This window comes from Urocitellus parryii, chromosome 5, assembly GCF_045843805.1.
Source record: "Urocitellus parryii isolate mUroPar1 chromosome 5, mUroPar1.hap1, whole genome shotgun sequence".
Lineage (NCBI taxonomy): Eukaryota > Metazoa > Chordata > Mammalia > Rodentia > Sciuridae > Urocitellus > Urocitellus parryii.
In genome coordinates this window covers 97,004,345-97,029,950 of record NC_135535.1, presented here as the reverse complement: position 1 = coordinate 97,029,950, position 25,606 = coordinate 97,004,345, and the positions used below count along the sequence as shown (strand labels likewise).

Sequence of the window (25,606 nt, the reverse complement as noted above, 5' to 3'; positions counted from 1 at the left end):
TATCAAAACTCCCATCTAACATTTCAATCCTCTCTGGTCACTTCTAGTTAAGGACTTACTGATACCTTAAAATTAAATTAAAAGCCAAAATCTCCCTCTCTCTTTCTGCATTCCTGTTGGTGTTACCAGCATTCCCTAGGCATCTTAGCAGTATTTACTTGGAATGTCAAAACACCAGTATGATAGCTCTTCTCTCTGTCCCTACCTTGCAGTCTCCTACCACAGTGCCAGTCCAAGACCTTCATTGCTCATGCTTGGATAAATTTCAGCAGCTCTCCTGAATCCACATCCTCTTTTCCAATTCCTTTCCAACCTGTTGCCAGATTTAGTATTCAAAAATAATATTTTGAGCCAGGCACAGTGGTGCCCACCTATGATCCCAGAAGCTTGGAAAGCTAAAGCAGGATGTTCAAAGCCAGCCTCAGTTCCTTGGCAATGCCCTAAATAATTTATCGAGACCCTGTCTCTAAATAACTCAGTGGTAAAGGGCCCCTGGGATCAATCCCTGGTACTAAAAAAAAAAAATAAAATAAAAATTTTTAAAAAATGTTTGATGCTATTCTCTGCTTCCAAATATCTACAAAATAGAATCTAAAATTCTTAGCCTGACAATCTAATCCCAATCAAGTGTCCAGCCTAATTTCCCCTACCATCAACCCCTCATTTACTTAACAGACTTGTGCTTTTTCATCTCTGGATCTTTGACAATTCAGTCATTCCAATTCATTTTTTCATTGGTTCTTGTTAGTTATACATGACAGTAGAATCCATTTTGATATAATTATACAAGCACAGAATATATCTTATTCTAATTAGAACCCCATTCTATATGATATACACATTAGAATTCACTGTGGTGTATTCATATATGTACACAGGAAAATTATGTCAGATTCATTCGACTGCCTTTCCTTTCCTACTTCCCACTCTCTTTTCTTTATTCCTCTTTATCTAATCTACTGAATTTCTATTCTTCCCAATTCATTTTATATTTCCTTCCAATTCATAGTCAAGCATAAGTTACACTGTTCCTACACAGCAGTATACTCTAAAGTTTTTTACCATGACCAGTAAAATACATTTTAGATGAAAACCCTCAGAACACATACCACCAAAAGTTTCACAATACAATCTTTCCTTACTATGTGAAATGCTGATAAGTTTCTACTCTATTCTATTGCAATAACAAAATCTATATAGCTTCTCTGATCAGTGTATCTAGATATGGTCTTGTTGTCTAAGAAATTCTATAAAATTTATAGAAATCATTTGGTGACCGATTTGTGAACTGCTTGTGGATAAGAATTATGACTTATACTCCTTTGAAATCACTTTAGTATTCAGCATAGTGCCTGGCATGTAATTAAAATTCAATAAATGTTTATTGAATCCTTCCTTGTTACAATGAATAGCTGTTGATGGATATAAATCTTGGGTGTTTTTAGTGGTCAAAGGATTTCCTGACACCAATCAAAGCCAAAAGTTATATTGGCATGGGTGGTGATGGTGGGGCATACAATCTGCTTCCTATTCCTAGACTATAATGCTCCAGAAGACTCACACGAGGTAAGAGAGGAGGTGCAGGTCAAGAAAGACAATTTTCTGCTATTATAGGGAAAAGAGGTAGAAATGACGAATGCCATTTTGGTCATCCAAAAGCAACACTGAATTGTTTATGCACTTCTTGCTATATCCAGAACACTTTACATAAAAGATGGAACAAGAAAATTTTCTCTGATTATGGCAGCCATAAATAATAGAACAGTAAATAAATGCTGGAGAGGATGTGAAGAAAAAGGAACCCTCTTACACTGTTGGTGGAAAAGTAAATTAGTACAACCACTATGGAAATCAATATGGAGATTTCTCAAAAGACTAAGAATGGAACCACCATATGACCCAGCTGTACCATTCCTTGGTATATTAAAAGTCATCATACTATAACAACACGTGCATATCCATGTTTACAGCAGCACAATTCACAAGAGTCAAACTCTGGAATCAGCCTAGGTGTCCATCAACGGATGAACTGGTAAAGAAAATGTGGTATATACACACAATGAAGTTTTTTTCAGCCATAAAGAAAAATGAAATATGTCATTTGTAGTAAAATGGATGAAACTTGAGAACATAATGTTAAGCAGAATAACTCAGATGGTCAAGGGTCATGTTTTCTCTCATGTGTGGAAGCTAGAGAGGAAAAAGGAAAAGAAAGGTGGAGGAGATCTCATCAAAATTGAAGAGGAGATCAGTAGACTAGAGAAAAGGAAAGGAGAAATGGAGGGAAAGGAGAAATACTGGGGAATGATATTGAACAAATTGTTATACCATGTGCATGTGCAAATATGGAACCAAAAAAAATCCCATCATTATGTACAACTATAAAAAAAATATGGAAACAAAAAAAAAGCAGTATGGAGTTTCCTTGGAAATCTGGGAATGGAACCATCATTTGATGCAGCTATCCCTCTTCTCGGACTATCCCTCTTCTCGGACTAAAAACAGCATACTACAGGGACACAGCCACATCGGTGTTTATAGCAGCACAATTCACAATAGCTAAACTGTGGAGCCAACCTAGATGCCCTTCAGTGGATGAATGGATAGAAAAAAAATGTGGCATATAAATATAATAGAATATTACTCAGCAATAAAAAGAGAATGAAATCATGGCACTTACAGGTAAATGGATGGCGTTGGAGAAGATAATGCTAAGTGAAGTTAGCCAATCCCAAAAAACAAATGCCAAATGTTTTCTCTGATATAAAGAGGCTGACTCATAGTGGGGTAAGGAGGGGGAGAATGGGAGGAATAGATGAATTCTAGACAGGGAAGGGGGTGGGAGGGAAAGGGAAGAGGCAGGGAATTATCAAGGATGGTGGAATGTGATAGACATCATCATCATCCAAAATACATGTATGAAGACACGAATTGGGTGTCAACCTACTTTATATAGAGATATTACACATATAAGAATTGTAATGCATTCCACTGTGGTGTGGTTAAAAAAATAAAATCAATTAAATAAAAAAAAGGAATGGCTAAATGAAAAAAAGAAAAATTTCTCTGATGCTACGAAGTAGCCCATGATTCCATATACTGTACAGAGTGCAGTCAATACCTCTATGGCTCTGGGAATCAGGGCATATCCCTTAGGAAACCAATGAGATACCAACTGCAGTTAAACCCTTGATGAGGATAAAGCCACTGCTGGACATGACTTGTGATCAGTGAAGAGTATAATTAAATAAGATTATCAATAAGGGTAATTCTAAGTCTAGAGGAAAAAGGAATATAGCCTGGTCTCTGGAGAATGACTCGAGAATCAAATCTGCAGACTGGAGATATAGCTCAGCTGCTAGAGTACTTGCCTTGCAAGCACAGGGTCCTGGGTTCAACAGCTGCACCACCACAAGAAAAAAAAAATCAAAAATCTAACCTGTGAACTATCTCTGAACAACTATTCAAGTCATTTCTCAGATCTTTCTATGTAAAGCTCAAAGATTTCTAATCTGACCTTAAGCAGGCTCTCTTATAAGACCACTGCTATGTATTCTACTCATCAGTAGTCCTCCTCTTTGGCCAACTGCAGTTTTAGAGAGGATTTCATAGAGCAGTAAAGGAAGAAAAGGAATACCTGTTCAGTCAACCAAACCCTAGAAACCACTGAAATTCAACATGTAAGTTCAGAAAGCATTTAATGATCACCTACTGTGACCTGGACACAGTTCTAGGTAATAAGGACAGTGTTGACCAAGATAAAGGCCCCCAGTTTAGTGGGACAAATTTTAACCAATTCATTAGATGAATAGTTAACTAATTATCATAGGTGCCCAAAGGAGAATGGAAACCAACTTTGCCTAGTAGCTAGGCAAGGCTTAACAACTGCACTAAATCTAAGAGATAGAGAAGAAGAAAACCCTCGGCAAAGGAGAGAGCCTCTGTGAGGAGCAATAAAGCTCACTGATGCAGGTTTATAGCAGTTGGGACAAACAAGCTCAAACAGAGAAACAACTGAGAATGTAAAGTGGCATTACAGGAAGTTAGAGAGGTAGGCAGAAATCAGCAGGGCCTTGAAAGTTAGTGGAGATTTTATAATTAAGAGAACTAATGCACATTATACTGGAATACTTGAAAAATATAAAATAGGACTGGGAAAATACTTCAGTGATCCAGCATTTGCCTAGCATGCTTGAGGCTGTGATTCAATCCCCAGCACCACAAAACAATAAGATATATTTTTTAAAAGCCCTATAAAATAAAAATTAAAAATATCACTTTGGCATAGTGTGAACAATGAACTGGAAGGTGGTAACATAGAAGATGTGAGAAAACCAGTTAAAAGTTCCTAGGGCAGTCTGGGTAGATACAATGTTGGCCTTAGTTGGTAGAACAGGAAGACTTCTCAGACCCTAGCAGTCAAAGGAAAGATCTGGTGATCTAGTAATTAGTCTCAGTTCTTCTCTACTTTTTACAAAAAAACTACTCTGGTTTCTTAATGGAGAACCCCCTCAAATGTATGTTCATTCCTGACATTTCTAATCATGCTTTCCCCTGCTGCAGAATGCCAAGGATCCCTTCCCCACTCAAAATCTTACTCATCTTTCCTGGTTCAATTAAAATTCCATTGCCTTAATCAAGCTTTCCTCAGCTTCTGCAGACTACACTGAACTATCCCTTACCACTAACTTTATCATGCAATTTAGCACAGATCATATGTTTCCCTTTATTTCATCCAATTTACCATGACTGTGTTTCTTCAAATTAATCATTAGACTCTCAAGAGCAGGGGCAAGCCTTTTGCTTTTCTATTATTCCCATTTCCTAAAGCCAAGTTTAGAGCCCAACTGTAGAAGTACCCATCATATACCAGGAGACTGAGTAAAAAGGCAGAATATGCCGGGAACTGGTATTTCTCTGGAACACACACAACACAATTGGGGGATAAGGGAAGACTGATGTTATTGTTGTCATCTAGAGTACTTTTGTTTGGCTTGTGCAAAACATCAGGATGAAGAAGCAAGGAACTATACTAGTCAGTTCTGCAGTCCATTTTTTTTTTTTTCAAAGGACAGTCTTGGGCCTTGTGTCTTAGCCACTGGTAGCTGGCAAATGACATATACTGGCTTACCACACTGGAAGGTAGCAATTGGAGAAAAGATGATCCACTCTGTACAACATTACACAAAATGAGACTTAGAAGCAGAGGTAGCAAATATGTGGCAACCCATGAGCAAAATAGCATCTGTCCCCCCTCCCCAAGTTTTCTTGAGGTTTCACAAGTAAAATATTGTATTTATTTAAGGTAAACAATGTAATGACTTGATATACATATATACTGTGAAATGTATATATACACATATATGTGTGTATATATATACAAATATATATATGTGTGTGTGTATATATATATATACTGTGAAATTCATAAAATCTGCACATAAGCTAATCTACATGTCAAATATTTATTGAAAACATACAAAAGTGCTAGGCCTTGAGGGTTACATGAAGATAATAAGGTCTGTTAAATACGAAAATAATCCCACTGCATTCCAGTAGAGCTTTCATGTATCCATGACCTTTCCTTCAGTAAGCCTTCACTTTTTATGTCCTGAAGGTAAGTCTGTGTCTCCTCTTGTTTGAGGGACACAGAGGTCACTAAGAGGCTATTTTCAGGCTGGAGTTGTGGCTAAGTGGTAGAGTGCCTGCCTAGCATGTGTGAGGCACTGGGTTTGATTCTCAGCACCACATACAAGCAAATAAATAAAGGTCCATCAATAACTAATAAAAATGTTTTTTTTAAAAAACAGGCTATTTTCAATTTCTTAGAGAGTTTGTTTGTTCCCCTTCTCTGTACTAGTAAGAAAGCCCTGAGGGCATGAGTAGATCTCAGGCCACAAACTCTTCACTTCTATATCTAATGACCGTAAAAGCCATCTCACATAGCTCATGCATTCCTTCTTTTCAAGGTGACTAAAAGTTCTAAATTGATGGAAAAATTACTCTAAGAAACCATGTTGTCTTCCAATTATCATATCGGTACAAGGTTGATAGATTTAAATCTAACTGCCTGAAGCCATAGGGGCAGTTAATAGTGCCCCTATGAAAATCATCTCAACATGAAAATCATCTCCAGTGACCTTATAACTTATAGTAGCCCCTGTGAGAAACTAACATGCTTTATCACATTCATATATTTCTCTCCAAGCAAAACATTTAAGAAACTTTTATCAATATGTCCTGTGTCTCACATTCCTGGCATGTTCTCTGAGCAGTTGGACCTTGGCCAAAAAACAAAAACAGGTTCCCAAGAATTGATGGTCCCACCTTCCCAAACATTGTTTTTTATTTTGTCCAATTTTTCTATCTACTCTGAGCAGTAGATTGACTCACCAAGAGAATTCCCATTGGTCAGAGGCTTTCGGCTAGATGGGGAAGCTTTTAACCATCCAGAACCCTTCTCTTAGGTGCCAAAAGAGACCTGACTGCTTAGAAAATCCCAAATAAGGTAATTTAGAACTAGAAATGATCTTCTAAAAGAAATACAAGATTCCACAGATGTGGATGGGGGTATGGGACTGACAATACAGTCAATGTGGTTCTTGAAGTTATCTCAGTGAATCTGTTTAGGCCTAGAAAATATTTCCTGCATTAAATGGGGATACCAGGGTGTCCTGGCTCAGTCATGTCATATCATGTGTCCTTAGGGTTGATTAAACTAATCAAATCAAACTACATCCTTATTGCCCAATCAAAGCTACACATGAATGATAAGAACTGTCCGAGAAAATAAAAGAATGCTCTTTGGTAAAGGAAGTAAAGGGCATATGGAAAGTTATGACACCTGTCCTAGAAACTCAACATGAGCTCACTCCTCTGCAGGGTGCTGCCTGGCTAAGCTGTCACATCAGAACCTCCCATAAGGAAAAGGTATCTCATAATGATACCAATGGGGTAGAACAAAGCACATTTAGGCAATACCTTAGGAAAAACCCTGGTCTCACAAATTCCAAAGTAAAATCCCACACAGTGTTTAAAAATGCATGAAATGAATGCGTAAACTTGTCAAAAGGGTTTAGTGGAACTAACAGTTGTCACATTTAACACACTTATACTCCTTTAAAAGAGCTTCTATCAGGCTGAGAAGGTAGCTCATAAAGCACATGCTTAGCATGAGCAACGCCCTGGGTTCAAACCTCAGCACCAAAAAATTGCCTGTCCAGATGGACAGGATCTGGGGCTGCGCTGTGACAGAGTGAGAGTGCTTGCTTAGGATGTGTGAGGCACTGGGTTCGATCCTCAGCACCACATAAAAATAAAGGAATGCTATCTAAAAAAAGAGAGAAAGAGGAAGAATCAACATGAAAATCATCTCCAGTGACCTTATAACTTATAGTAACCCCTGTGAGAAACTAGCATATAGAATATTATTATTCTCAGTCACAAAATTCTATAAACTGTATTTTATAACAAGCAAACTTCACTTAAGGATACTCAGAGATTAAACAGACTCACAACATATATTAAAGGTACAGCTATAGATAATCTGAGAACTGAAAAAACTATCCTTGTTCTTAGAGAACCGAAACAAAAGCTTATGAGAAACAACTGGAGACATAGAAATCTTATTTGAATCTGCTGTTAAAAAGTGTTAACACACCAACAACTCCTGCCATCACTGTGGCTGAATTTGCCTGACAGCAGCTTTATGGCAAGGCACTGTGCATTGGCAAACTATTTCCCACTCCATGAGTGAGTGCAAGTGAAAGAACGGACTTCAGTAAGGTCCACAGAACAGGGGAAGCAAGGAAAAGAACAGTCTGCTTTGGAATTCTATGAGATGGAACTACCACACTGCTCTCCCTCAGGACATTATAAAATATTTGGTTTCCTATGTTTTTTTTAATAAAATAGCTGCTTGCTTAGCATTTACTGAATTTTTTGCCAATTATAAAAACAAAATAAAAATACAGATGTAAATAAGGTTTAAAACAGTCCCCCTAATAATTAAAAGATATATTCTGTATATATTCTCTACTATTTCCCTAATATCAAGAAAAAAATCTACTTTTAATAAGTCTGACACAGTAATATTGGTTTGGCTATTGCCACAGGGGTGGACACTAATGACAAGATCTGAGATGTAGATTATTGTTCTTATATCACAGGTGAATGAAAAAATCTCCAGACAGAAGCAACTGGCTCTGAACTGTCCATATGGGCACAGTGATCTATGTGGCACTTAAACACTCAATGAAAAGGCATTTCAGGGCTGGGGTTGTGGCTCAGAGTTAGAATGCTCACCTAGCATGCATGAGACACTGGGTTCGATCCTCAGCACCACATTAAAAAAATAAAATAAGATAGAATAAAGATATTGTGTCCACCTATAACTAAAAAATATTTTTTAAAAGGCATTTCAGCTAGTTCAAAAGTACATTGCCCAATGTGGAAGAATGACAGTATTCAAGTTAAGTGGAACTGTTACAACAATCAAAAGCTATAAATCATTCTATACACCACAGTTGTACTTTGAGCTGTGAAATAATGTTTACTCATAAAGTTCAATGAATTTCCAAGTCCTTTTCATTGTTATTACAGCCTTACCTGCAAGCAGGTGAACAGAGGTGAAGCTCTTCTCCAGTTTACCCAGAAGTACAGTGAGAAAGCAGTCTGATGATAGAGAAGCAACATCTTGGGAACTCTGATCATAAACTACCACCTTCTGACTGCAATCAATGTCAACCTGAAATGCAAACAGAAGGCTTGTTAGGAAAGAAGGCTAGAAAAACAATCTCATAAACCCCTGGCAGAATAGGATCTCACATTTACTGGTGCTGAATCGAATAAATGATTCTGTTTTCAATTAATAATTTTTTAAAAATGAGATGCAGTCAATATATTAAATAAAGTTAGGACACAAATGATTTAAATGTTTGTAAAAATCAACTTTTTAAAAAATTATTTCTTAGTTGGACACAATACATTTATTTATTTATTTAATGTGGTGCTGAGGATCGAACCCAGAGCCTCACACGTGCTAGGTGAGCACTCTGCCACTGAGCCACAATCCCAGCCCCCCAAAAATCAACTTTTAAAAGGCAAAAAATTGATGCTATTTTTGTGTAGATGTGCCCAAAACTCCTTGGTTTTAAATCCTTGACACTATAAAATAGTAAAGTTAAAAAAACAAATAATATGCAAAATAAAAAATAGTAACCCTTGACCTAAAGAAATATTTTTAAATCGTTCCTACATCACAACCATGAAATCAGCTGTTTGTTAAAATTAAAAGCTAAGCTCATTTTTAATCCTGAAGAAAAGAAATAGCCTTCCCTATCACATTGATGCCATTTCAGTATTTCAGGAATAACTTCCCCAAACATAATACCCCTAAGTCTTGACCAATATCACAAGTAAATGTTATCAAATATAAAAAAGCACCTCTAATAATTAGTTCCTACTTTTTTCTAAAGCACTTGAAAATAACTTACTTTTCAATGAATCTTTAGTCAGTACAAAAATGTTTAAATTGAGAAAACAATTTCAGCAAGCATTAATAGGGAAACATAACACCTGTCCAAATTAGAGAAAGTTAACTCGTCTGTGTAGTTTAAATATTCTTAAATTTAACAATTCAACTGCAAATTATTCAACCAAACTTCTTTAAATTACTTTCTCCACTTAAAAAGAAGCTTCAATTAACAATTATTCCCCAGTAGTGTGTCCATTTATTTTAAAAAGGCAAAAAAAGAAAGTCTTTACCTTATGTTTCGCTGAATGCTGGATAAGTTCTGTAATTAACACTTTGTCCTGTTGCAACCTTCGCTTCATAAGCTTGGAGCAGTTGATATTAATGGCTTCCAAAATGTGGGATGTATTGTATTCTACAAATGGCCGGCTATCAATTAGCAGCACTTTTTCCGTTCCACTTTCCAGCAGAGCCACCAACCTCTCAGTAACAATTTGAGTTCCAATCATCTCATGGGCCATGACAACAATAAGTCTTCTTTTTCCACCTCCTTCTTTAATTTGCCACGATGATGTAATGGTGGTGTGCTCAAAGGCTCAGCCACTCCATTGTACTAAAAATGTATGAGGTCAGGCTGGTGGTGACTGGCAAAAGGAGAGTTAAACCCATTTTCAGCAAGAGCCCTCCAACTGAATGTCTCTTTCTCTTTCCCGTTGATGTGCTCTTGCAAAGGACTCCTTCCACAAAGCAGCCCCTCACATTTGATTCATCGAGAGATGACTGGAATAACCATTCCACAACAAAAGATGCTTTGGGGCAGCCAGTGCATTACATCATTCTTTACCTTTGCTCCCTCACTCCAACAGCTTTACACTGGACTGACAGCCTACACGAAGGAAGGAAGAAAGAAAACAAAACGTGGAGTCAGGAAAAAAAGAAAAAAAAACATCAGAGTAGAGAGGGTATATGATTCATAATACTTACTCCATTAATCTAAATCCATCATTAGTGTGCTATTTTATTTGAACAAAAAAAATAGGTATGGTTTTGAGAAAAAAATATGCTAATGATAATTCAACTTTACCTCAAAATGTAAAAACTTCAAGAAAACATGAATATTCATGAATTGGAATCACCTGGAGACCAGAAATAAATGATTTGTATAAAATTAAAGAATTATAAAGAACAGCTTGAAGTATTATTAGTTCAACTGGATTTCTTCCATTTTATTTATCTATTTCTTGAAAAGAGCACTTACAACAGCCTAGGACCAAGTTAGCAATTCCATATTATCAAGACAAAAAAATCTTTTCTGATAACTTAAGAATTACTGTGATGAGTGGTGGTAGTGTGTGTGGGGGGTATGCTTGTGCACAAACTACAGGCTGCAAAAAGCAACCCCTAGAGAAGAGGGAGGAAAATAGGAAGTTGCATAATTGTATTTCAGCTACCTTTTAAGGAAGAAGGACAAAAACACTGAAATGCTTGTTATAGCAACTGTGGAACTAACTGCTGGGGACTTGTGATACACCCAGCTCCACTGGAGGCAGTCTCGAAGCTATGATCCTGGTCTATCTCTTTCCTGTGAGTTTAACTAGACACCCAGAGTTCCTTGATCTGTGGTAAGCTTACCCTTCACCTTCTTGTGCCTCATCCTCAAGAGAATCAATGACTTCCAGCCTTAGAAAATTTTATTCATTAACCAGGTACTCTAAGTCAGCTACCCAAACAAATAGAACCTTTAAAGATGGACCCAGTGCCTCCCCTGTTCTTACCAAATGCCTGTAGTCAATCATTTCCTGATTAACATTTATTGGAGTTTGGTGCCCATGATTTGGACCTGACCCTGACCTTCAATATTCTCTGATTCCTATTTCCCTTGATCCATCTCTGCTTATAAGAAATCATCTGCCACATTAAACTGTGTCTACTGCTGACATTCAACCAACATTCAACCATTATCCAATCAAAGGATAAACTAATTGATGGCAAAGATTTGGTATTACATTTCTTATTTCCACTGTGCTATAAATCTAAGGTGATCCATTTATGAATTACAATAAAACCCTCCTTGTTCCAAAAACAATTTAAGACTCTAAATAAATATCTGATTAGCTGACTTCAGATCAGGATGATAGAGTCTTCAAACTTCTTTGGGTCATATTTTCTTATTTTATACTTATAAATTTGAGAAGTGGCCTTGACATTTACTGGTTATGCAACTTTGAACAAATAATATAACCTATCTAAACCATTTTCCTCACCTACAAAATACAGATGTAATAGTGGCTTTGTTTCCTCACACACACACAAAAAAATTGTTCTGAGGACAAAATTATCTAATTTATTTAAAATTTATAGGTAAAAAAACAACTACACATCAAATAGAGAAGGGAGGGGAAAATGTTCCAAATGCACTAGTGAACAAAGCTGGCTTACATCTGGAATTTTAAAAAGGTATCACACCGCAAATAAAACCAGAAATAATTTTACCCTGCTACACTGCAGCTGCAACCTCTCTCACAGAGTCTGACACATGGGAGTTGAAGGCACCTGAGAAATCTTCTTATACACTCATTTTACAAATCAGCTGTATTTAATATATTATGTGTCCATGTCTTGTCTTCCAGGAAACAAATTTCATTACACTAATGAATTTAGTTTTAGTATAGCTTTATATCAATGAGGTACATAGTCATCTCTAATCTCAAGGGAAAAAACTAGAGCAGAGAATTTGATAATTAAGCCCTAGCCAATCAACTAATAAACTTTCACAAAGCACCTACCAAGCATCTGTCAAATCCTGACTGCTCGGTGACACCATTCACTGCAAAGTAAGGTCCTATACTCAGATTGTCTGACTCCCAAATCAGGACTTCTGCTACTGAGTTACCCAGTTTTTCCCTAAGTGCCTGATCCCATAATGGAACTGGACTGGGAAAGAATAACTTGACTTGTCCACAAGGGTGCCTGGGTGGCACAGAAAGTAGAAATCTGAGAACAAGAGCAAGTTGATTCCAACAATGGCACTGAGTCTCTGGGTCTGATTGGCTCCTCTCGATGATAAAATCCGGATGGAACAAAGCAGTGATCTGGGTTAGCGGATCAAGGAACAAAAGGAGAGAAAAACAGAAAACATGCAAAAGTTGGATTGGGAAACTATCATCATTGCTCCCTTCTGCAGGCAGATATGCAGAGCAGAAAATGATCATTCCTCCCCAGACAATCAGGCAGCAGTGACAGACACAAATTGACTCTAAGATGAGGACATAACTGAAGCAAAGGATTCAAAGTGAAGTGAGAATTAAGTTACATGCTTTCAAGTGTTGTGCTGAGGCCAGCTGGAGCCCTCCTGGTACACCTTCATGGCCAATGTCTGATTTTCTGTAGTCCTAAATGAATTATTCGAGAGGCACAGCCTGCCAAGGGGTTGTGGAGGATGAGGTCACAATGGCCTTAACCTTGTTTATTAAGAATTCTGGTTAAGGGGCCAGGGTTGTGGCTCAGCGGTAGAGCACTCGCCTAGCACATGTGAGGCCCTGGGTCTGATCCTCAACACCACATAAAAAAATAAAAGTATTATGTTCAACTACAACTAAATAGACAAAATATACTCATCCTTGGTTACAGCTCTAAAATTTTTCTCCATTTACCTGAAGAATGTCAGTACTCCAAGATCAGAGACCTGTCTGTGACCGTTTTGTTTTCAAAATCTTTTGCACCAAGTGGGATTTAAAAGATGACAAGAAAACATTTTATAATTTGCAACATCACCAAGCAAACCTTAACCAAAATTTCTACAAGAAGTTCTTAGATTCTTAGACTGAATCATAAAGGTCCAATTACACATAACAAAATCCAGGGCAAACAGGTTTTGCATTTACTTAGCCCACTGTTAAAGCTAAAACTAATTTATTCCCATTTTTAACAGATAGTCATATGATTAGAAAAATAAAAGTCTAAAATATGTGTGTAACATGCATATGTACAGTTTGTGTCCATTATGTTAGAAATTTGTTGAAACTTCAATATATTTAAATGAAAAATGAATATATCGAGGGCTGGGGATGTGGCTCAAGCGGTAGCGCGCTCGACTGGCATGCGTGCGGCCCGGGTTCGATCCTCAGTACCACATACCAACAAAGATGTTGTGTCAGCTGAGAACTAAAAAATAAATATTAAAAATTCTCTCTCTCTCTCCTCTCTCACTCTCTCTTAATAAAAAATAAAAAATAAATTAAAAAAAATGAATATATCGAAAATGTTCCTCAAATCCTTATCCAGATCTCAATCTTGCCCTCTAAATTGTAACCACTGTTAATATTTTTTTCTGATTTCTTCCAAAGTTTTTTTTTTAATTAATACAGATTAAAGCAAATATATATTCTTTTCCTCTCCTCTATTCAAATGGTTACACAGCATATGCAGTTTTTGCATCTTTCACTCAACACTCCAATTTGATTTTTTTCAACATTTTATCAGAAAATGAACCAGTTTATATATCCATGGGTCTTTCATATGTGTCCTTATATCTAAAACATGTATAACAGACAATTCCCCCATACACCCTAGAATTACCGCTGTTCAATCAGCTGTTTACCAGGGTACCTAAAAGCTAAAGAGTAGTTAATAACAATGTGCTCAGAGGGTCATCAAAGTATTTTATGGCATCCTGATAAGCAAACATCATCTATAACTACTCTGACTTAAAGCTAAAATGAGATAGTATACATTCATAGGAAACTCACTCTCTCAAATGATACCCTAAAGTCAATAAGGCAATATTTATCATATTTAAGACTACTAACTTAACCAGGGCTACCCAAGAAATAATTGCAAAGTATCCCATGTTCATAAATAAAGTATTTAAAATTATTTACCCAGGGATTAAGACACAACATTTTAGTATAACAAAATGATCAAAAACAAAATCAGAGTAAAGAAATGTCATTTCATAAAAAAAATGTGGCATTTATACACAATGGAGTATTACGCAGCACTAAAAATGACAAAATCATGGAATTTGCAGGGAAATGGATGGCATTAGAGCAGATTATGCTAAGTGAAGCTAGCCAATCCCTAAAAAACAAATGCCAAATGTCTTCTTTGATATAAGGAGAGCAACTAAGAACAGAGCAGGGAGGAAGAGCAGGAGGAAAAGATTAACATTAAACAGAGACATGAGGTGGGAGGGAAAGGGAGAGAAAAGGGAAATTGCATGGAAATGGAAGGAGACCCTCATTGTTATACAAAATTACATATAAGAGGTTGTGAGGGGAAAGGGAAAAAAAAGGGAGAGAATTGAATTACAGCAGATGGGGTAGAGAGAGAAGATGGGAGGGGAGGGGAGGGGGGATAGTAGAGGATAGGAAAGGTAGCAGAATACAACAGACACTAATATGGCATTATGTAAAAAACGTGGATGTGTAACCAATGTGATTCTGCAATCTGTATTTGGGGTAAAAATGGGAGTTCACAACCCATTTGAATCTAATGTATGAAATATGATATGTCAAGAGCTTTGTAATGTTTTGAACAACCAATAAAAAAATTTAAAAAAAAAAGAAATGCCATTTCTGGTATATTTTACATTTGAGCAGGACACTTATGTTTTACTATATAGCATTTAACATTAATAAGTTAAAAATGGAATTTTAATTGGAATATACAATCTTTAAAGCTTTTCTGTGTTGTTATATGTAATTTATTTTATGTTTTAGGATTCTACTCAGTTACCTAAGGAAATATACCTATGACTTTGAAATGGCAGTCACTGGAGTTTTATGTATTGAAATTCACTTTATATCCAACTTTGCAAAAATACAGTCTATCGATGAAGTATACTACTGAATTAGTTAAGTTTGAGATGTTTATTTAATAATGAGAACAAGGGGAGCCTGCTTTAGTTAAAAGAACAATCTAAAATTTGACTATAAAAGAATCAATTACTTGCCATTAAATTAACTAGCTAAGGGAAAAGATGTTTTGTTTGCTTGTTGCCTTCAGTTAGTGCCCAACCAGGATTTAAAAAAAAAAAAAAAAAAAAAAGATTTTAAAATAATTCTATTAAACATCTTCATCTTCTCAGAAAAGACATTTTTCTTTTCAATTTAACACACACCCTCCTAACTTCTAAGTCAGTCAGTCTGACACTAGATACACTCCACTCAAAAAAGGGGGGGGAGTGTCTCTTTTGCTTCTACCCTTGTATTATTTTTGGCCAAGAGCAATAGCTCCTCTGCCACTGGGCATTGCTGACCTAAAAAACACACTCCTGAGGCCCACAGCAGGTGGGGTAAGGGACAAGGCTCCATACATTTCAAAGGATAGTCTGAAACAAGGGATCCATAAGGAGGCAGGGGTTCCTGCTCAAATGGGCACACCTCCATTCTAAATATTTTCTTTTACAAAAAGAAATTCTCAGGAGAAGGAAAAGGATCCTATGCTATGGGGTGCTTCAAAGACTTATTCTATGAGGAGAGGGATTTAGCTCTATTTGACTGGGCTAGAGCTCAATTTCCAATTCTCAGAGAGTTTATGAGAAGGATATAATCAGGTGAGAAATTTACTTTTGTTTAATTACAAGCCTGATTTAAATTTTTTCCCTCAAATAAAATTGAAAAAACAGGCAAAATACACCAAACAGCCTTTCAGCAAAATACTAAATACCAACTTTCAATAACAGAAAAAAAAAAAATGAACTTATCTAAAGCAGAAAAAAAAAAAAAAACAGTAGGCTATGCAGTCTTGAGGCAGGCAACAACACCACAAGCACCAACCTTCTTTTTTTTTTTTTAAAAAAAAAAGATTTTTTTTTAGAGAGAGTGAGAGAGGGGAGGGGGGGGAGAGAGAGAGAGAGAGAGAAAAAATTTTTAATATTTATTTTTTAGTTCTTGCGGACACAACATCTTTGTTGGTATGTGGTGCTGAGGATCGAACCCGGGCCGCACGCATGCCAGGCGAGCGCGCTACCGCTTGAGCCACATCCCCAGCCCAAACCTTCTTAATTCTACAGTGGCTAAAGCAACTTTACCTCATATGCTGTGGTTTAATAGAAGACTAAGAAATTCAGACAGCTGAATTTTGTAAATAAATTTCATTTGAAAAGAAAACAAAAAAATACCTTCATCAAAGCCAAGACAGCAATGACATAATTTGTTTTGGTTACTAGTGTCTTGACCATATTTTCTTACCCAAACTTGAGGACACATTGTTCTGACTAGTGATGGCAATAATGGAATACTGTCTAGATAGTACTACACATGGAGACAATTAGCATGATCAAACCTGCCACCTCTCATTGATACACCACACTGCTGAAAGCACCCACTCTGACCAGAAGCTCAGGCTTTTTACATTTATCTCAAGGACCCACACATGAAAGCTGGAATAGCAGCCAACCTACAAAGATTGGCTATAATACAATGCCATTACTTTTAGACACAGGCCAGTCCATGCAAAGGCCAGATCTATAGAAGCCTTCACTGAGTTTCTGCCAGCAAAGAGCACCATGTTCTTGGTACTGGATCAACTGGAGTCCATGTCCTTCAGTGTACTTACTGCTTCTTGAATATTACACTCACCCATTTCACCAGCCTCCATTCCCTGATTAACCTGAGCTCTCCTACTTCTCTCCCTAAATTCCTCTTTTCCCCTGCCACTACATGTCTATCCTATACACACCCTTCCTGCACCCAGTGCTCCCTGACTCTTCTATTTAACCGACTCCTCCTTTTGGGTGCCCTGACCCAAAACTAAGGATCCTCCTACCCACTAGAAGAGCCTGAGTATAGAGGTAGTCTTAGGGAGGAGGAAAGGAAAAATCCCTGGATAGAGTCACTAAGCGAGAAGAAACATGTTCAATTAAACAGGTTTAATCTCAGAGCTGAACAGAAAGTATCTTGGAAAGATATTTATGATAAAGGTATGTGGGAAACAGGAGAAGAGAGATTCAGAGCAAGCCAAACAGAGTCAAGATGGGGACAACTTATGCATTCTAGTTTTCTTCATCATGTCAGACTGTTGTAACTCATTCAATTAATGGGTAGTTATGTGGGCACCTAATAAGTGCCAGGCACTACCATGAAAATGCAACAATAAACAATAATTGCTCATTATAATCTACAACTATAAATGTATTACCTAGTTACAAATTAAGGAGGTTAAAAAATTGCCCTCATAAAGCTTCTAATTTAGTGACAGGGTACTGTAACAAAATACCTGAGATAATTAACTTATAAAGAAAAAGTTTTATTTTGGCTCATAGTTTTGGAGTTTCCAGTCCAAGACTGGGCAGATCCAATGCTTTGAGCCTCTGGTGAGCACATCAGAAGGCAATGGCTGGGAGTGTGCAGCAAAGGGATCACACATCATGGATGAAAAGAAGGCAGAAGAGAAAACTGAGGTCCCACAATCCCCTTCAAGGTCACACTCCAAATGACCTGATGACTTCTCAGTAGGCCCCACCTCCTAAAGGCTCCACCACCTCCCAACAGTGCCACCCTGGGGAATAAGGCTTTAACACATAGACCTCTGAGGGATAATCAAAATCCAAACTATAGAGCTGAGAGTGTTGCTCAGTGGTAGAGCACTTGCCTAGCATGTGCTCGGCCTGGGTTCAGTCCCCAGCACCACAAAAATAATAGGTAAACAAAATCCAAACTATAGGTGATACATATAAACAACAACAACAGCAGCAAAACAACATTCTGTGTGATTGGTTGTGGTTAAGTGCTATGGAGAGAAAAAATAAAGCAGGAAATAAAGAAGGGGTATTGAGGAGGTTAACTACAATAGTCAGAGAAGGCCTTACTTTGATGATATCATTGAAGTAAAGATTCCCGAGAGGTGAGAGAGCAAGCTACGTGGATACCTAGAAGACTAGCTCTCACTATGTCAAAGTCTTGATTGAGACCAACAAATATAATAACCAAATAATGCCAATTTGAGCAAATGCCAATAGAAGATGAGGCAGATATTCAGTCTTTCTTCAGAACGATAATTTTATATATTGGAAATTATTCATTTCCAGGCAACTGAATCTTTAATATTTTAATATACATAACACATACACAGAAACACACAAAAGTTCAGCAGTTTCTTCCTTTACCACCTCAAAGGGAAAAGCTATGGTTCCTATATTAGTGTATTTCTTGGCCAAAATAATGAAAAGAAATACTGTAACAAGAAAAATTACTATGAATGTTTTAAGTACAACTCTTCCAACCCCACAAAGGTTTATATAATGAGAGTCTTGATTTTATAGTATGGAATATAGTAAAATATCGATGACATCTTAAGCAAGATGTATGTTTGAAAAAATCTACATAACAAGAAAGTAGTTTAAAGGATCTTCATATTAGAATAATAAAAATGCTTTCCTAGTGTCTTTGTCAAAAGGTGGATCAAATATTTAACACAAGGACTTTTAAGTTAGATTACTGTATACCAGAGGTGGTAACAATAATGTAAATTTATAATCTTCATCCATATGCACCACCTTTACCCATTTCATACCCAGGGGGAAAAAAAGATCTACTATGTGAAAGATGTGTGTACTTTCGTGCACAGACTACTAAAAGTACTAAGATCAGTGCAAATGTCTGGATAATTAGAACACAGTCTAACAGGAGAGAGGTTATAATTTTTCCAAAGGCTCTAGGAGAAAGCAATGGAATACAATTAGAAATCACAAATATCAAACCTCTCACCCATCTCCACAAGAGTCCAAGTTTATAATAGTTAATATCCCAAAATTTTATGTATTTCAAATCTCACAAAATAAGTAAAACTATAATACTGAACTATATTCTCTCCTGCAGATAATTTCTAAATGGTTTACAAAGATAATTCCAAAATTACTTACAAGAAACTTCTTCACTTTTCAGGTGAAACACACATGAAATATATTTGAAAATGCCAATGTGTGTTAAGAAGGGGGACTAAGTTAATTAAAAATTATGGTAAATCCTTCAACACACTATCATGCAACATTCAAAAATGATGGTTGCCTGTTAACGTCTTAAGAGCACACTTTTTGACATCCAAGGAGGGTCATGATATATAAAAGAGAAGTAAATCAGGGCACAGAACAGTTACATAAAGTAGAACCTCAAATACCCACTAAGTATAAACATATAGGATGTAGATATATATTTTATATGCACAAAAACATAGTATAGTTTTACTTAGGTGATTACAAATAATTTTTATATTATTTTCCATAACCTCGGAAAGCTTAAAAAGCATTAGTAATGGGCATGGTATAAACAGACCAGATACCAGCACCAGGCCTGCTGTAATTCCTCTTCTTAGAACTGTTGAGAAAAGTATGGAAAAGGGCAGGATAAGTAGAGGAAGAAGAAGTTGTGCTCCATTTGTGTACAATGTGTCAAAATGCATTCTACTGTCAGGTATAACTAATCAGAACAAATTTTTTAAAAAAGAATTCATTTAGGGCTGGGGGTACATCTCAGTGATAGAGAAAACACCTAGCACACAATGCCTAACACCACACACAAAAAAAGAAAAACAGAATTCTTTTAAATAGCAATAAGGTTTGGGGGGGGGTGATAATGTGAAAATTAAATTTTATTTTTAAATGTTTTTGGTTCAAGGAATTAAAACAAGGATTTTGCATATGCAAAACATATGCTCTACTACTGAGTTATACTCCCAGCCCATCAAAAATTAAATCACTTGTGACTATTAACATGAATTCTTAAACAGGCCAGTTAAGGTATGACTCTTAATACAAAGCTTTCTTCTATATCCAAAGAATTTATAATTAATTGTTTCATAAGTACTGTATTCTTAATACTCTTAAATTGTGTTTCAGTTGATAAAGTTTCCAAAATAAATTTGCTTAAGGCATCACAAATGCAATTCAGTGTAACATAACTTTTCACTGGAAAAGTACAAATTCCTCCAACAAAATATATGTAAAAGGCTTAGGTCACTATTGTCAGCTTCTAAGTAGACATGCACAACAAGGCTTGAACACATTCCAGGCATGGCCTTCAAGCCCAGACCACACCTGCTTCCAAGGCCCTAGGGCTAAAAATAACTCTGGGGCCTCAAAAATGGGACACCAGCCAGGCCAAGGGTAATGCAGGCCCCTTGCTCAGCTCCACTACCAGTAAAAGCAGAAGCTACAAAAGTTAATACAATCACTAAAAACTCTACCCCACAGGCTTCCTTCTCCCAAGTTTTTTGGGCCAATCATCTACAGTCCAGGCCTGCTCAGATTCTTTGCTCCTTGGAACCAAAACTAATCCTAGGAATTAAAAACAAATGAGATTTTATGGTGTACTGTTTCTTAAAAAAAAAAAAAAAAAAAAAGACTGCTGTGGACTATGAATCAGGAGACTTTGTTCCTAGTTAACTCCTCTACTAACATGTTAAGGCATATAGATGGATCACTTGACATCACCAAGCCTGTATTTTCATAGTTGCAAAATGAGGAACCTGGTCATCACTAACAACTGAGGATTGTTTCAACTAAAAATATGAAGATATTGCTGTAAGTTTACGATATTGCTTAAAGTGCCATTATAGGAGAGTACCGGGGCCGATTTGATCATTAAGCAGTCATGTTAAAGAGTTAATGTCCAGGCTGGGGATATAGCTCAGTTGGTAGACTGCTTGCCTTGCATGCACCAAGGCCCTAGGTTCAATCCCCAGCATCACCAAAAAAAAAGAAAAAAAATAATGTCCCACAAAACATAAATTAAACAGGCAACTCAAAGACATTAATAGTTTCACAACCATCATGGCATCTGTTACAGATAATTCCTTTTATGGTAGGGGATTTCCAAGGCTTGCTCTGAAACAACTTCTTCTCTGCCAGCCCCATAGTATGCAGGAGCCTCCTCTGGGACTCATTACTATATCATTTAAGGAAAAAAGAAAGGGAGGCCAGGTGGCAGAGGAAGTTGGTGGCCATAGCATCACTGTTTGCTCAACTCCAGGATCCTAAGCTGTGCAACTAAATCCCTGTATCTGTCTTTACACTTCCCTTCAGGGGCACTGAGAGTTAGTGGCATCAGGAAGCTGAACCGCAAAGGTCCTCAGAGACAGAGCCAAGTCCAGGGCTGGAGAATCACAACATCAAGAGAGGAGGAGACAAAAGACTGGCAAAGCATCCCAAGACGGGAACTGGAAAATCCTCTGGTCCCTCAATTACTTGTTCCACAAGTAATTTTCATTCTTGTTTCATCACAATTTGGCCCCATCACATCATCCAATTGCAATTTGTGTCTTTTCCTAGAAGCTGTGCTTCCCCATCTCACCCCTTTTCTTCTTTAAATTCCTCTAATTTTTCTATGATTATAGCAGAACTTCTTCCTAAGGTTAAGCCTTTATCACTGATTTGTTTTGTTTTGGGGGAAACTGCCAAGGCCCTTGATGTATTGTTACTACAAGTGTTAAAAGTTTGTATGTGGAATGTCTCCCAAAGGCTCAGGTGTTGAAGACTTGGTTCTCAATGCAGCAATGTTCAGAAGTAAGGCTTTTAGGAAGTGATTGTAATATGAAGGCTCTGATCATCAACGCAGTCAAAGCTGAATGGACTACTGGAGGTGGTAGAAACTACAGGGGGTGCAACCTAGTTGAAGGGGGTAGGGATGTGCCCTTAGGGCTCTATCTTGTCTTCTGTCTGCCTCCCTGCACAAAGACACAAATTCTCAGGGTTTTTCCACACTAGGTCATTTAGAAAATGAACTTGTGAATTATTTTATAATCTAATGTTCAAATTCATAAACTGGAACATGACCTCTGTACATGTGGACAAAAATGGCTTAACAAAAAAGTCTGGGGCTGGGGATGTGGCTCAAGCGGTAGCACGCTCGCCTGGCATGCATGCGGCCCGGGTTCGATCCTCAGCACCACATACCAACAAAGATGTTGTGTCCGCCGAGAACTAAAAAATAAATATTAAAATTCTCTCTCTCCTCTCTCACTCTCTCTTTAAAAAAAAAAAAAAAAAAAAAAAAAAAGTCTGATTGGCACGTGGGTCAGCAGTTCTGCTCTCTGCTCTGCCCTCTTCCTTCTCCCACCAGCCTTGGGTGAGCCAATGGTTCTCCTTTCAGTTTAAGACAAACTTGATAGAGAAGAAACTCCAAAGAGAAATGAGGAAAGCCATAATTACAAGTCTCCTACGTCAGTTCCCAGTAACTCTATTAGTTAAGTTTTTTAAAGGATTTCACAAATAATTTGAATAGTAAAATGAATAGTAATGAATTATATCTCACAGAAAATAAATACCAATGAGTCCAGCTTGGTGCGAAGGCACATTCCTGTAATCTCACTGATTTGGGAGACTGAAGCAGGGGGATCACACGTTCAAGGCCAACCTCAGCAACTTAATGAGGCCCTTCACAACACTGCGAGACCCTATCTCAAAAGATAGGGTCTCAATCTCTGGTTGTAATAAAAAAAATAATAATAATACCAATGAGTCCAAAGAAAGTAAAGATTTCCCACAAAACACCTGCCCTACAATGAAAGTCTGAGAGGTTGGCATTTCTGTTTGCTATTCTTTTGTTTTTCTTCCTTTTTAAAGACATCATTCTGTCATCTTTACATTGTATTATACTTTGATTTCTATAAATCCTTAAGATTAGGTTCAGGCATGCCACATGCAGCAACAAACACCTTTCTACCCAAGTCTTAATTTCCCACTCTGAAAAACACCAGCATCTGCACTGGTTTAAATTTAATTAACTTAGGCTTCAAAACCAATGTATGGCAATGTGGAAAAACAAGACAAAGTCTCCAACATTAACTGAATAAATAGGTAAAAAATAACATTTTGAAAACAATATAAAAAGATAACATAAGCCAGGCGTGATGGCACATGCCTGTAATCCCAGCAACTCAGGAGGCTGAGGCAGGAGGATCACAAGTTCAAGGTCAACCTTAGCAACTTAGTGAGGACCTAAGCAATTCTGCAACACCCTATCTCAAAATAAAAAAGGCTGGGGATGTAGCTCAGTGATAAGGTGCTTCTTGGTTCCATCCCCAGTACCAAAAAGAGAAAGAAAAAAAAATGCTAGAAGTATGTACAGTAAGTCAGAGAGAAGTTTCTGGGGAAAATGTAAATTTCAAGGGGCATTTTGAGGGAAAAAAGGGACATGAACTTCCAGAGAGTACAAGAAAAAAAATTACAAATAAAGTTAATATATGAACAAAGGTAGAGGCAGAGCAAGTTGTGCACAGATTTTCCTGGTTGAAGCACAGATTGTACCAGTGAGTAAAAAAATAAAATGTGGTGGAAGGGGCCAGCTAAGAAAGCATGCTGAAAAGCTAAAGCCGTTGAAGCCACTGTAAGCTTCATAAAAATAATGTGAGGAAGAATTTCACTTGGGTAACTATTTACAATGGATTGAAATAAGAAGAATATGGAAATAAGGAGCCTAGCTACAGCCCAGAGGGCTTTAGTTGTCTAAGAATGGACTCTGCCTAACTATAAAACCTGACAAGAAAGGAAAAAGCCAAGACACTGGAGATAGACTATATGACTGGCACAAATAGGGCCTTATTAAATAACTTTCTTGGGTGAGCCAATGGTTCTCCTTTCAGTTTAACACAAACTTGATAGAGAAGGAACTCCAAAGAGAAATGAGGAAACCCATAATTACAAGTCTCCTATGTCAGAATATTCCTGCATTAGCACAGGAACTTTGTGGAGACACCTTATATCCAAATGAAAACAGTATTTGGTGTGGGGACTGAACTGACATGTTCATGGAGAATGGCCACCTAGACTACATTGTAAGATTATTCAATCATAATAACATCTGGAAATATTTTAACCTCCTATAAGCTAATAAAAGCAAAATAAGCATTATGTGCAAGTTCAAGCTTTCTTAGATCACTATATATAAACCAGAAGAATTAGACATAATAAAAGGTTGAAATAAAGTAAATCAGAATATAAACAGAAATGGACTCTGAATGTTGCCATATCTTTCTGTAATTTTCAAGTTTTTTTGTGTGTATATATGTATACATAAAACTTTCATAACAGGAAACATATTTTATATAAACACATGTATAGGTACACATATATGTATTTTATACATTTTTTCCGTGTGTGTGTGTTAGTCAGCTTTACATCACTGTGACTAAAATACCTGATGAGGAGGAAAGTTTATTTTGGCACATGGTTTCAGAGGTGCAGCCCATAGTCAGTCAATGCCAATGCTCTGGGCCTAAGGTAAGGCAGAGCATCATGGCAGAAATGCATGGAGGAAGAAAGTTTCTCAGCTCATCACAGCTGGGAAGCAGAGAGAAAGGAGAAAGGGCCACAGGGAAGATGCACCCTTCAGGGGCATGACCCCAGTGACCCACACCCCACATACCTATAGTTACCATCCAGTTAGTCCTTTCAAATTAGGATGAATGAATTAGGTTTCATAAGCTAATTACTCTACCTCCTGAATATTCCTGCATTAGCACAGGAACTTTGGGGGGACACCTAGTATCCAAACAATAATGATATGTGGTGTGGGGATTGAACCCCAGTCTCAGATGTGCTAAGCACATGCTCTAACAGAGCTATACTCCTAATTCCCAAATTCTTTAATCAGTCATAATTCATGTCATGCTCATGCTGTTCTGAGGAAGATGTGGAAACTGAAGTACTAGGGCCTATTCTCTGAATTAACTAATAAAAATTATTTGCATAAGTAATTAACCAATATGAGTTTTAATATAGTATCATGGGATTCATCCTCCTATGAACATTAATATGAAAAATACTAAAGAAAAATTTTAAATTACAAAACCCTATGATAAGCATGCTATAAGGTACAAGGTATTCATTCATATGTATTCCATAAAAAGCAATATACGTATATATAGTTTGGTACAGAGCAATGTTCCTTTTCCACATGAAAAAGTAGAAACAAAATCATTACAAATACAATAAGATTGCCACAAGTGAAACTTAACATAAAGCAGACCATAAGATAGTCCATTATGAAGCTCAATGGCTTAAACACTAGAACATTTAATTTCACCTTCTTATCAAAAATACGGTCCATGGCAAAGACCCTAAGAATAGTGCTCACAAAGCTCCCCTGTTGAGTCCCTCACTGAACATATTCTCAAGTAGGATTAAAAGAAACATAT

At 37.0% G+C, this 25,606-nt stretch overlaps 1 protein-coding gene across 1 annotated transcript in view; it reads right to left on the bottom strand.

Annotated features, from left to right (window-relative positions):
• Positions 1-25,606, bottom strand: part of Dusp16 (dual specificity phosphatase 16) — a 90,967-nt gene that overhangs the window by 38,001 nt on the left and 27,360 nt on the right. The window contains exons 2-3 of the mRNA XM_026409288.2: positions 9,766-10,358; positions 8,608-8,746 (exon numbers count right to left, since the gene is read on the bottom strand). Coding sequence (XP_026265073.1) covers positions 8,608-8,746; positions 9,766-9,993 — 367 coding nt within the window. The 5' untranslated portion in view covers positions 9,994-10,358. The remainder of the gene's footprint in view (positions 1-8,607; positions 8,747-9,765; positions 10,359-25,606) is intronic.